Source organism: Oncorhynchus clarkii, chromosome 8 (genome assembly GCF_045791955.1).
Source record: "Oncorhynchus clarkii lewisi isolate Uvic-CL-2024 chromosome 8, UVic_Ocla_1.0, whole genome shotgun sequence".
NCBI lineage: Eukaryota > Metazoa > Chordata > Actinopteri > Salmoniformes > Salmonidae > Oncorhynchus > Oncorhynchus clarkii.
The window spans coordinates 9,943,823-9,958,640 of NC_092154.1; the positions used below are offsets into that span (position 1 = coordinate 9,943,823).

The 14,818-nt window shown below is 39.5% G+C and overlaps 1 protein-coding gene across 1 annotated transcript in view; it reads right to left on the reverse strand.

Moving 5' to 3' along the window:
• LOC139414914 (B-cell lymphoma/leukemia 11B-like) overlaps window positions 1-7,424 on the reverse strand; it is a 51,557-nt gene extending 44,133 nt beyond the window's left edge. Inside the window, exon 1 of the mRNA XM_071162531.1 lies at window positions 6,480-7,424. Within this exon, the coding sequence (XP_071018632.1) occupies window positions 6,480-6,543 (64 nt within the window). The 5' untranslated portion in view covers window positions 6,544-7,424. The remainder of the gene's footprint in view (window positions 1-6,479) is intronic.
• Window positions 7,425-14,818: the final 7,394 nt, after the last annotated feature.

The following is a 14,818-nucleotide window of genomic DNA, read 5'->3' on the forward strand; positions in this document are numbered from 1 at the left end:
ACCTACACCCATATCTAGTTATTCATAGCAAAGCTGAGAATTATTTTTAGATGTGTTTTTCCTTGACATTATCAAATATCTCAAGCAAAAAATTATCCAAATTTGGCACGCAGAAACTACAGGCCATGAGTAACGTGGTCAAAATAATGGCACTGGTTGGCCAGTAGGTGGCGTGGTTATGAGCAGTCTCACTTAAACCCTCATATCCGCCACCCGTCTTTGCTCATGCTAAACAAATTTGCCCGCAAGGACCCATAAGATACGTCACGATATATTTGCCTCCATCTTGGAGATTTTTGAAATCCTTTGAAAAAGCATATTCTCATGAACCATACGTCTAAATAACACCATATTCAGTATGCAGGCCCATGTTACATCTCGTAACTTAGTTTGATTGTATGTGTCCATTGAAATCCTTTTTAAATCAACTCCTTGTTTGGTATTGATATCTTAAACATTAAACAAACTGTAAGCAATTCACTATTTTGACTATTTAATCCTTAAAATAATAATTTAAAAAAATATTTGATGGACTATAAGTCAGATTCACTCCAAATGTGGTCTTTGGACTCATCACAACAGCCCCTAAAGAATGTGAGAAAATAACGATGTATTTAAAGATGACCACACTAAATGCTAACCTATACAGAAATGTTAAAATATGCAAAAAATACTTTAGAAATCTCCTTGACATGAACCATAGGACCAAATGACACCAAATGTGGAATGTATGTCTTAACTTACATTTGAGAAAAGTTATCGACAAAATCATAAACGGGATTTTACATCTCCATTTAAATCACTGTCAATCCACTGTCATCACTATCATGGATGTCATCGCTATCATCGCTATCATGGACGTCATCACTATCATCCAGCGCTATCATCGCTATCATGGACGTCATCACTATCATCCGTCGCTATCATCGCTGTCATGGACGTCATCACTATCATCCGTCGCTATCATCGCTGTCATGGACGTCATCACTATCATCCGTCGCTATCATCACTATCATGGAAGTCATCACTATCATCCGGCGCTATCATGGACGTCATCACTATCATCCGTCGCTATCATCGCTATCATGGACTTCATCACTATCATCCGTCGCTATCATCACTATTATGGACGTCATCACTGTCATCCGTCGCTATCATCACTATCATGGACGTCCCTAAGATCAACCTCATTGAATTGTGGTATTGATATCTCAAAAAACAAGGAAAATTTAACTATATCAGTCCTGAGATTCCAGGAAAAATCTGCTTTACATTTATCTGCATGTCCAGCCCTTATATTTAGGCTCACAATTATGTGTTTTGTTATTTTTTAGGATAACCAGGACTACAAGTAGAAGACAAAACAATTTGACATAAACAGTTCCATTCATGAGTTTTACTGACAAAAGTAAATCAAATAAACAATTTTTACCAGGTTTGTGCTTTGGAAGTCCAGATGTATTTATCAGGTCTGTCTGCAAAAGCAGGAACCTGATAAAACATTTATTTACATGGATGCTGTAAGTACAGAAATTGTTTACTCACTGGGAAATTAATATCCAACTAGTCAGTGACAACTGTGTGGAGTTTGTGACAGCAACTCTGTGAATTTATGCGAGCTTATTACAGTTTTATAGACACTGTGTCCTGTTAACCTCTTACCTTCTTACGACTCTTGTGTAGCTGGTGTAGTCTCAGCTTTTCATATATAGCTTTTATTAGTTTGTAGCTCAAACGACTGGGACTCTACAGACATTTGTTGTATAAAAGACCCGGCTCCAGGCTTCTTCTGCCCAGTGTCTTACAAACGCCGCTGTAGCTCAGCCCCCGTGAATCACACACAATAATGCTTGGTATCTACGGATGCAGATGGAATAGACGAAGCCAGTGCTACTACACAGTCTGTACACAATGTTTAAAAGTGGTTATAAGTCCAAAACGCGCTGACGATAGGGTGGGACTCATTGGCTTTTAACAACTCATTCTTTGTATAATGTAATGCTAATGGTGAAAATAATCTGTAATCATCTTCTCCTCGTGAATCATAACGTCAGATTCACTCCAGATTTGGGATTAAGACTCATTACATCAGTCTTTAATGGTTTTGATAGAAAAAAATTGTTGTTGCATTCAAATATGTCCGCTCTGTACCTATAGATGTACGTTAGCACATGTACTAGTGCTAAAAAAAAATTACAGGAAAAATCTACTCATGAATCATAAATCAGATTGATTCCAGATTTGGTATACATGAACTCAATGAATTAGCCAATGATTTGAGAATGATTAGTTGCTGAATTCAACGTCGACCACGCTACACCACTAGGTGGCACTATATCACACCAGGGCTTTTTAAGAACTGAACCCATGGACATGGGGCCATGAAACTTGGTATGTAAACCTATATATATCCTTAGAATCTTTGTGAATATAAAGTCAATGCAACTTTAGATGGCTGCACCAGACCAGTTGGTGGCACTATAGATGTCATTGGCACCAGACCAGTTGGTGGCACTATAGATGTCATTGGCACCCAAAGATACTAGATCAATAACTATTGGTCAAGTGGACTTTGTCTTGAGCAAAATAATGTTAGATTTAAATTCTATGTGAAATATATTTAACAGAAAATATTTTACTTATCTTAACATAAACCATTAGTCAAATTGACCCCAGGATTTGTATATAAACTCAATACATTAATGATTTAAAAAAAATATAAAAATATTTTGCCTATATTTAACTAGGCAAGTCAGTTAAGAACAAATTCTTATTTACAATGACAGCCCTCTCCGGCCAAATCCAGACGATGCTGATAGAGTGCTTGCTTTGTTATCCAACTGATCATGTCCTTTCTGTCATCCTGTGAACCCCGTTCATAGCTGCTCAAAGCTACATTTTATACTATTTTTGCAAAAAAAAAGTAGTTTGTAGTTCCAGTAGTTAGCTACAATGCTACAAAAAAGTAATTAACTACAGGTAACACTACCAAGATTTAAATTTAGTTCAACTACCACCAAGCTACTGTAAAATGTACTTGAATTACTAGTTGAACTACTCCCCAACACTGTCCTTTAGCCTCTGGTCTCACCCTCCCTCCCTCCCTCCCTCCCTCCCTCCCTCCCTCCCTCCCTCCCTCCCTCCCTCTCCCCTTCCCTCTCTCCCTCCTCTCCCTACCAGATGGGTGTATTGCCTCCAGGGCTAACCTGGGGGTTATGGCATGATACAAGGCAGCTCGCCCAGTATCGGTTTACACACATATGAGCACACTACGTGTATATGGCTTAATTCATTTGCAGGGCCTATACTGTAAATACAGGCATGGACACATGCAAACACACAAAACCTCACACACACACGGCTACACACACGCAATGCATATGTACACACGCAATGCGTATGTACACACGCAGACACAGGTGGACAGAATTAGGGACAGGTGGGGAGACAGATGGGCAGATGGACACATACAAATTCTACATTCTCTTTCTCTTGTTCTCTCCCTCTCTGTCTTTCTCTCTTTCCTAGTTTATAGTCTAATTACATTTCTTTCATAGAATATAGGCATTGTATTTAACGTTAAAGTTGAATCGTTTAAATCCTCTGGCTTAGCGTTATGTCAGTAACTGTTCTGTGCTTCCCAGTCATAAATACATATACGCCCACATGCAAACACACACACACACACACACACACACACACACACACACACACACAAACACACTCACAGTTTCAGATATTCGCTATAGATAACTAGGTTGTCGTTGAAGAAGCATTTTCAAACTTTTTGAAATATTTGAACACACGGTTCGTTCCGTTCCGTAGCTCTGTAAGCAAATGAGCCATAGGTGTGTAGGAGTTATTATAGTGGTGGAATGTCCCCTGAGCCCTGTGTGATGTTACGAGCTGCATCCCGAGGGCTGTTGATGAACTTAAACACAAGACCTGCCTCGGGCTCACCTGTCCATCATCCTCACCGATTCTTCAACTGACAAACGGGTGATTTGTGAGACAGAAAACAACACCCTTTCCTGCTGCTAACCCTACAATGCAGATGTAGCATCTCTTACAAACCTGTTACATCTCCCGTCCTTTCAGTAATACATGTAATCTAATAACACTTACAGTGGGCGCAGGCAATAGGCCTGTACCTAGTTCAGTTCTACTCATGAGCACATTATATGCATACATGGGGAAGGGGATTGCTGTGAACGACACCTGATGAAAACAACTGTAATACAAAACTCCTGTCCTCGTCCTGCAGCAACTGACCAGGTTGCTGATTTAACTGCTATCATGTTAGACTCCTCTCACCTGCTATGAAGAGAGAATGACAGCACTTGAATTTTCATTACTCAGGCCTATTGATAACCAATGGCTGCTGCTGTCTGATAGCCGACAGCGGGAATCTAGTCCCAGCTGCAGCAAGCAGGGATCCAACCACTGCAGAGCATCTCGTATATAGGATGCATGCCTAGGCTACAACAATATTACAAGTCACATCAGCACGCAAGGTTAGACCACAACCGAAGGTAATCGGATCCACACTGAGAATGTTAGGCCTTCCTTTGTCTTGGGGTGAAAATTGAAACAGCCTTTGTGACATGCAAAATTATTTTGGTTCAAAATAAATTATTTCAATTTAATTCTTCAAGCTGTTATGACTTTACTTGCTTTAAATATATATATATATATATATATATATATATATATATATATATATATATATATATATATATATATATACTTGGTATTGATATCTGGGGTTGAGGGTTAAAATACTGAAAGATTAAAAAGTCATGATAGAATAAAAAGAAGATTTAAAGGTCTAATCAATTGGGGATAAATCCAGTAAAAAGGCTGCAGAGTAAATGATTAGTCTACATGTTAAATTGTGTTTGGTAGGACATAATGTACCTAAACCCGCTCAACACAAAACAGATTTATCCAAAGATTACATCATAAAGCTCTGTTATGAATTAGCTAGATTAGGCCACTATGAAATTGGATTTAAGAACGGGAGAGAGCGCTGGGAAAACTCTGGATTTATTTAACTGATTTAAAATGTGATTATGTGACGTATTTTACTCATATGCCCACAACAATCTTCAATCAGATGTAATCTATAACATATCGGTTCGGGCCTAGGAAATTCACTTCGATTAACTACCGATGATTACGGCATTAAATGAAGGCCTGCCTACCCGAATCCACCAGCCTGGAATCCACGACAAGAAGCGAATCGTTTTCAAGCATTTTGGTGACGTTGGTGGTACTTTAGATACCCCGTCCTTTTCCAATATAAGTTATTATAGGCCTACCAGACGGCTGAACATCAACTAACTATTCACAACCTTGATCCACATGCTCTTCTTCTCTCCCAATAACTTGGTATCCAGACATGGCTTTTCGCTAATAAAGTGCAGGTCTATAATGCACAATATGCCGATAATACCCGCAACAACTGCAGCATCTCCGGCCAAAAGAAAGAAACGATTAGACTGCATAGAATAATTATATAATCAATATTCACCTGAATGTCACGCTGACATAAATACATAGTTTTCGTCGAGCAGAAAAGGGTATAGGCAATACCATTCTCAAAATGCATGATTGAATGGGCTAACTTAGATAATAAAGGATTTCAGGGAAATCAGGAAGATACATTTCACGGACTGATCAAGGAATTATTGATGTCTTCTAAGTATTGGTGTGTGTGTGTGTGTGTGTGTGAGAGAGAGAGATATGGCGTTATGCACAACTAAAGTCTAATTGAATATTTTTTGAAAGGCTTCCAAGCAACCAGGATGGCATGTTATTTATCTTCGCACACAGTAGTCTATGAGTGTCACATGTCTTCTCAACTAATTGTACTTTAAAACACAAGTGCAATTTTGGTTAATTAATTTCAATAACACAATGCCTAATAGCCACTTGACATTTAGCCACAGGGACAGAAATGTACGATTCAACAATAGGCTATTAGAATGAATAAATACATTATCTTTACATTTGGAATTGTAAATTGTGAAATAAAATAGTGTGTTTTTGTTGCACAATTATTTTGGTTTTAAATGTGAATTAATTATTGGTTAAATACGCCCGAAACAATAACCTATAAAGGCTGGTTATAACCATGAATGCACGCTCGATTTTTTTCTGGACATCAGTAGGTCCTTACAAAGAAAGTTATTCTGGACTTTTGATTTTTCAGGTTCTTGCAAAGACTACTTAAAAATCAGACCATTCCACACCTCTTGCAAAGATTTTAAAAAAGTGGTTTGCATTAAACATAAATAGCTATGCTATAAAATAAGATACGTGTTTAAAATGTATCGTGCTTGCTCCAGTATCACACCGTAAACATGTAGGCCTAAATTCATCCTAATAATTGCGCGTGATAATGGTAATTTAATCGGGTATATAAGATGCTAAATTCACATATTTGGGCTATTAACAATTGAGATGATCATACTCACGTCGTATTGTTTCTCTTTGCGACAGTGGTAGGTGCTGAGGGTTCCCCTGCTTGCGACGGGACATTGCCCCTGCATCTACTCTGGCATCGCCCGGAGACCTGCGCTTGAGGTTGGCTTGCTCCGTGATGATCCTCCGCTGGTCTGGTGCCCGGTAACTTTTTTCAAATTGCTTCCAATTCAGACGATTTTCACAAAGCTACTGCAAGTGAAAATGAGCCTAGTGTGTTTTTATTGTGGTTGTTGAAAGGCGGGTAAAAACCGTTGGTCAATTGTCCAGTTCTCTTATCGCAGAATCACTCACCCTAAACGCAACAACTGGAATTGCCAAAGGAAGCTTTAGGACACAACAGAAACATGCAGGTGCATGCAAATATTTCTGGAAGGTTATGTTTTGTTAATACAGCAATGGATATTGTAATAATTGCAGAGAATAACGATCATTTAAATTCCGACGAGGTGCCCTCTTCTGCAGCGCGTTGACAACTGGGGTAGCCTACGGTGCATGCCACTCTTCGACCGATGGGTCAATATTCGATTCAACTGTCACCTCTTCTTCTCCTCTGATATGTTCTTAAATAATTATAACAAATTAGCTACTCATTTACGTGATGTGAGCTTTGGCCCCATTCAGTCCTCGCGGCGCGCGTCTTGGCAACGGTGAACGGAATGGCATGGAACTCTACGCTCTAGGAGTTGAGGGGGAGACGGAGACAACAGCCAGTCACAGCCAAACACCTCCTCTTTCTCTCATTCCAAACAGCGGAGGTCCAGTGTTTCCGTCTTGTTGCTTTGGGAGGACCCCTTCGTGTGTGTATGGCTGGGGTTGCCTCTGTACAATGGGATAAGAATTCAAGTTCAAGTACGGACGTGACGTTGCGTCCACGCTGAGAGAGACATTAGTGGGACTTGGGGGCAGTGGGGGCGACTAGCGGTGACTCGCGTGCCCATTGGCTTACCTGGAGTGCGCGGGGTTTGGCGCGTGCGGTAAGGAATCAAATGGACACAGCGCGAGGAAACCAACGCAAACCGTGTGCGCATGCAGCGCAGACAACCCGTTCCAAATCGCTTTCACAATGAGATGATGGCATATCATGTAACAGATTTCAAGGTGCATTTTGGAAAAGCTTTAAACTGTCAATAAGGCTACTTTGAGCCTGAGTAATTTGAAGACTGGGGTTTTGGGATAAGCATAGAAGTGATTTGGTCCAAATTAGATTTGATTCTACATTCAATAGGCTACCGACATTCGCTTTGCGTAAATGCTATAGCAATTTTTCTTAAAGATTATGTTGATTACTAATGCAGTGTTTCAGTTGTTTATCATTTTGCTAATATGTAAAATAAGACACGGAGGCCTACATAAAAAATGCTGTGCCAAAAAGAACATTAGGCTATAATTAATTGAGGCATTAATGCAATAATACATAATAAAAAACAACCCATTGTTATGAGGACAGTATATTTGAATTTTGTGCATTATACCCTCTCAGACATGTTGGCCTATAATGATTCTTGAATTAATTGAGGTAGCAAACATTTCACATTTTAAACAATAACAATTTATGGGAAAGCAGTCCATTGTGACATGTATAACAATAGACAGACATACTGCACAGGTATGCCAAAAGGGAAATCTCCCCTGTGTTTGTCTGTGTTCTACATATTCATCTCCACCTTGCTGTGAAGCAACAGTACCCTCTGTTGGCATGACGATGTTAGCCTCCTCTAACGTTCCCCTGTGGCTGTGTGTCACTTTATTGGGTTTCATTGTACAATATGTGCATTATTAGCGAGTCTCAGAACAGTTGATCTCTCAACTGTCATATTTCCTCACATCATTTTCTCCTTTAAAAATGCCACTTAATTTGCCATAATAGGGATTTCTATACCCATTTAAATCATTCCTATTTGGACAGGATGATCAGGTCAGTCAAGTACTATGGCCTCCTTGAGAAGAAAAAAAACACCTTCAATGATATTAAAGTGTAATGCTCTCTGGTCATCATAGATTGGATGATGAAACTGAATGACCCACTTGAGAGACATAGTGTATAAAGGTTAACACCACATTCCAATTATTCCAGACTGTTTGTAACATTCTTTTAGATAAATACATGCACTTAAATAGTTTTAACGCTTCATACATGTAGATTCCCTAGGACCTCACCACCTTGTCTGTCCAGTCACGCCCCAGTTAGTGTAAAAGAGGGGCATCTTTAATCTAATGAAGTATCATGTAATTACTACAGCATACTAATTGCTATATTGTTCACATACGAATGAGGACTTTTTAGTGACTGCAAAATGTAGTATGATCAAATTAAGTATGATCAAATTAAAAAATGAACTTCATGTGGACACAATTTCCATTTCAGATCAACCGAGGCAATGGTATACAACATTTATTATCGGCTGCGATGAATATTACATGAAAGTACATCTTAAGAGCATTAGAAGTCTGATTGCTTGAGGCCAGGCCTATGGGATGTCCGGGACAGTCATTATTTATATAAATGAAATGTCATATCAGCTCTGTCTCAAATCAACGTAACCTCAGAAGACCCTAACGTAGAAACGGTGTACGGAAATCTAATAGGTAATCTATGTGTGTTGTCAACAAGCAGAGCATTTTGACAAGAGGCCATTGTACACAGAGTGACTGGTATCTATATATATATATATATATATATATATATATACGTAATAGGTAGTGACTGGTATCTATATATACGTTTGTATATTTTAACAGGCAGGGCAATTAAGAGCAGATTCTCATTTACAATGAATTCTCTGTTTAACCGTTTCTATTGCTATTATTATTTGATCTAGTCCATTAACATTGTTACTTGATAATTCTGCTGAATTCCATAACCTATTTATTTTCTATTTTTTATCATTGTGTTACTCTTTTTATAATGTGACTTGTGCTATGGCATTATGTATCAACACATCGTGCCAATAAAGGAACTTTAGATTTAAATTGATAGACAGTGACTGAAAGAAAGAGACAGACAGACAGATTGAAAGAGAGAGAGCGACACAGAGAGAGAAAAATATATATATACAGTGCATTCGGAAACTATTCAGACCCCTTGAAATGTTCTATATTTTGTTACGTTACAGACTTATTCTAAAATGGATTAAATACTTTTTTTAAATCATCAATCTACACACAATAACACATACTGACAAAGTGAAAACAGGTTTTTAGAATTGTTTGTACATTCATTACAAATAAAAACAGAAATACCTTGTTTACATAAGTATTTGCTATGAGACTTGAAATTGAGCTCAGGTGCATCCTGTTTCCATTGATCATCCTTAAGATTAGTCATCCAGGAGTCCACCTGTAGTAAATTCAATTGATTGAACATGATTTGGAAAGGCACGCACCTGTCTATATAAGGTCCCATTGTTGACAGTGTATGTCAGAGCAAAAACTAAGCCATGAGGTGGAAGGAATTGTGTCGAGGCACAGATCTGGGGAAAGGTTCCAAAAAATGTATGCAGCATTGAAGGTCCCCAAGAAGACAGTGGCCTCCATCAATCTTTTTTTTTTTTTATTGTTTTTATTGAACCTTTATTTAACTAGGCAAGCCATTTAAGAACAAATTCATATTCTTATTTGTAACCACCAAGACTCTTCACAGACTATCAGCCTGGCCAAACTGAGAAATCGGGGGAGAGGGAGGTGAGGGAGGTCAGGGAGGTGACCAAGAACCGGATGGTCACTCTGACAGAGCTCCAGCAAAAGGCACATGACAGCCCACTTGGAGTTTGCCAAAATTACTCTCTAAAGGACTCTCAGACCAAGAGAAACAAGACTCTCTGGTCTGATGAAATCAAGATTGAACTCTTTGAACTAAATGCCATGCGTCACTCCTAGAGGAAACCAAGAACCATCCCTACGGTGAAGCATGGTGGTGGCAGCATCATGCTCTGGGGTTGTTTTTCAGCAGCAGGGACTGGGAGACGAGTCAGGATTGAGGGAAAGATCAACAGAGCAAAGTACAGAGAGATCCTTGATGAAAACCTGCTCCAGAGCGCTCAGGACCTCAGACTGGGGCGAAGGTTCACTTTCCATCAGGACAACGACCCTAAGCACACAGCCAAGATAACACAGGATTGGCTTTGGGACAAGTCACTGAATGTCCTTGAGTGGCCCAGCCAGAGCCCGGACTTGAACCCGATCAAACATCTCTGGAGAGACCTGAAAATAGCTGTGTAGCGACGCTCCCCATCCAACCCGAGAGAGGATCTGCAGAGAAGAATGGGAGAAACTCCCCAAATACAGGTATGCCAAGCTTGTAGCGTCATACCCAAGAAGACTCAAGGCTCTAATCGATGGCAAAGGTGCTTAACAAAGTACTGAGTAAAGTGTCTGAATAATTATGTAAATGTGATATTTCATTTATTTTTATACATTTGCAAAATGTTCTAAAAAACAGTTTTTGCTTTGTCATTATGGGGTATTGTGATTTCATTATGGGGCATTGTGACATCTTTATGGGGTATGTGTGTAGATTGATGATGTGTAAAAAACATTGAATCCATTTTAGAAAAAGGCTATAAAGTAACAAAATGTGGAAAAAGTTGAGGGGTCTGAATACTTTCCAAATGCACTGTATATATATATATATATACACACACACACACAGTATAGGGAGCGAGAGCGAGAGTGAGAGAGAGAGAAATAGAGAGAGAGAGCAAGAAAAAGAGAGAGAGAGAGAAACAGAGAAGCAGAGAAACAGAGAAACAGAGAGAGAAGTTACACACTCTTACCATGATCCCTCCGGCTTCCTGAGTCCCAGCTCCCTGATCCTTACCCCTTGGGTTCCTCAATAAAACATCAGTATAGCTCCATGATGGAGGATCGCTGTTGGCTCGGGGCAAAGACAGTTATAGCCCGGTAGCATCGGGCCAAGACACCACAACATACTGCTTGTGGACTCAGGAAAGTTTTTAAGTCCAAAGTGTTGCTTCTGAGGAGACAAGTTGTGCGTGTCAGCGCTGTGTGAGTACTGTGTCAGGGAAAGACCATGAGAGTAAAGTAACTGAAACACTGGAGGGCATTCAACACAGGGAATGGGAAACGACTGTAAAGCTAAGGGCGTTAAGGACTTTACAGTCAGGGCTGAAAATGTACAGTATGGTCATGGAAATGCTATTGAATAATAACATAACATACGTGCATTAATGCAATCCGTCAATGAACATTTCCAAAGATCGTAGGATCTCTACAGAGTCCCAATTGTAATAGCAAAAAAACACCAAAGCAGCCAAGTGCAATGTGATTTACGGTGAGCTCCAAAAGTATTGGGACAGAGACACATTGCTGGTTGTTGTGGCTCTGTACTCCAGCACTTTGGAATTGAAATGTTACAACATAAGTGACTCCAAATTTACACAATAGATTATTTATCACTCATTTCTATTGGGCACAAAATAATCTGAAACACATCAAAAACAAACAGCAAATGCATCTAACGAGTTTGTAGAGTCACAAGCTGTATGTTGTCATTGTGTGCTAGAAATATGGCCCCAAATACTAAACTTATGACATATTAAATACACATACTGTATAAGTACATTTGTTCCAATACTAGTTGTCCTCTAAAATTGGGGACTATGTACAAAAAGGGCTGTAATTTGTAAATGGTTCACTCGATATGGATGAAAATACCCTCAATTTAAAGCTGACAGTCTGCACTTTCAACCTCATGGTTGTTGTATCATTTCAAATCTAAAGTGCTGGAGTACAGAGACACAACAGCAACAACAAAAAATTGAGCTCACAGTACAGGTTAAATAATTTAACATCATGTGAAAAAGGACAATGAGAAAACAAAGAGAGGTTCACTGTAGGGACACATCACGGTTAATAGGAATATTGCTCTGGGATTTGCTTATAGTGCCTCATTATGCACTGTTTAATATTAATACAGAAGAAAGGAGTATATTATTCATGAGATTATTTACTGTGTGTGTGTATGTGTGTGTGTGTGTGTGTGTGTGTGTGTGCGTGTGTGTGTGTGTGTGTGTGTGTGTGTCTGTGTGTGTGTGTGTGTGTGTGTGTGTGTGTGTGTGTGTGTGTGTGTGTGTGTGTGTGTGTGTGTGTGTGTGTGTGTTAGTGTGTGCCTGTGTGTGTCTGTGCCTGTGTGAGTGTATGTGTGTGTGTGTGTGTGTGTGTGTGTGTGTGTGTGTGTGTGTGTGTGTGTGTGTGTGTGTGTGTGTGTGTGTGTGTGTGTGTGTGTGTGTGTGTGTGTGTGCGTGTGTGTGTCCTACGGCCTGAGTGACAGATTAAGATCTCTTGCTATGGGCAACAAACTACCAGACAAGACTTGCAACAGTGGCCCATGGCACACAATGTGACAACTCTTCCCACAGTTAATAGGCTTTTGTCTGAGAAGGGGTTAATAATGCATGCAGATTCCAGATTTTAATTGGGATTAAGTAAATGTTTCAAAGCTGTCTGTTCTCTGGGAGTTGGGCGATAGATTCACATAGAGATAATGGGAAGAGATGAGCGAGGCTATTGGGAGCCGATTGCCTCATGTTCTTGGACACAACTGACACACATTAGTTGTGACAGGGACAATTTATCTCCTTCCTTCAACCAAATACAAATCAGATGATTTTGTTTGACTGAAACTTGAGTGATGGGGAAAGAGTTTGTTTCACCATTCTAGTCAATTCTGAAATTGCAAACACATTGCCCAATATGGACTGATGTATTAGTCAAATCTATCAACTTGATTGTGCAGTAGGCCGAGTTTGTCCCTCAATGAATAATGTGATATCTGTAATGTCTTCAGTAAAAGAGGCAACTAGACAATCCAAAGCAAACCATATATATTTATCAATTTGTCCAGTAGTAAATTAATGCATTGACTCCAGTGGGTGATTTTAACCTCTATTTTAACCCCCTCCTCCCCTTGAAAATGTATTAATACAAAATGTTGTACATTTTGAACAGATATGCATTGCATTGGAGATATGCATTGGATCAGTCTAAAACTTTGCACGTACACTGCTGCCATCTAGTGGCCAAAATCTAAATTGCGCTTGGGCTGGAATAATGCATTATGGCCTTTCTCTTGCATTTCGAAGATGATGGTACAAAAAACTAACGTTATTTTCTTTGTATTATTTTTTTTACCAGATCTAAAGTTATATTCTCCTACATTCATTTCACATTAACACAAACTTCAAAGTGTTTTCTTTCAAATGGTATCAAGAATATGCATATCCTTGCTTCAGGTCCTGAGCTACAGGCAGTTAGATTTGGGTATGTCATTAGTAGGGAGAAAATGGGAAAAAGGGTCCGATCCTTTAACATGAAAAGATCAATGGGGTAAACTCATTCAAAAAAGCTCATATGCATCATAACCACTACACACACAAACGTTATAATATTAATTTATGATCAGTTTACTTCCCATAGTAAAATTCTGCATGGGTCTTCAATATTGCTTAATTGTTACAGTATTGGGACGCAGCCAAAACACCGTTCTGAGTGGGCCTGCCAGCCTGCCTGCCTGTTACCAACATGCTCTGGTTAAGAATAAAGCAACGAGGTTTATAAAGTTACTCCCTCGCTTCATCTACTGTATAGTTCCAGTTCCATAGGTATAACAGTCTGACATCAAACATTAACAACAAGCCACGTCGTATAGCTTCCTCAAAACTGATGTTAGCCACTGCTTCTACTCACCACCAACCACAGTTTAAACGTTTTTTTACCAGCTTGCTTCATTTTAATGGATGGCCTTTCAATGTTTAGTCGCTGATGAGCACCGAGACATTTTATCTCTACATTTCCTTCATAATGCTAAATTTGAAAATGATTTGCTAGGAGATAATCAGCATAGTAACTTTGAAGCTGACGCGCATCGGTCCAATCACAGTTACCGGAGAAAAGACGCTGACTTATCTGTGACTTTGAGCCTCCTTGGATGGGCACTGCCGATGTAACTCTATGGCAGCACCCAAGGGGGCAGAAGCTCCCTGGCCCTCAGTGTGCTCTCCTAGTAGGTGCCGTGAGCCAATCACCCTGAGCCAATCACTCGCAACCAAAGAAGATCTACGATGCCTACGCTCTGTGCTTCCTCTGGCTGCCCTTCCGTCACAGAAGGCACTGAGTGAGGGTGAAACTGCTGCATTCTGCATTCTGGAATGACCTTACTCAAATAAAATGTACCAAAACAATAATATGACAGTGAGGAGTCAAGTATGCTGCTTATTAACGCAAGCAATTACTTTATTTACATTGTTTGCTAGCTGTTATCATATAATATTGAGACAGGAATGTATACCAGCATTACATGCAAAACAGCGTC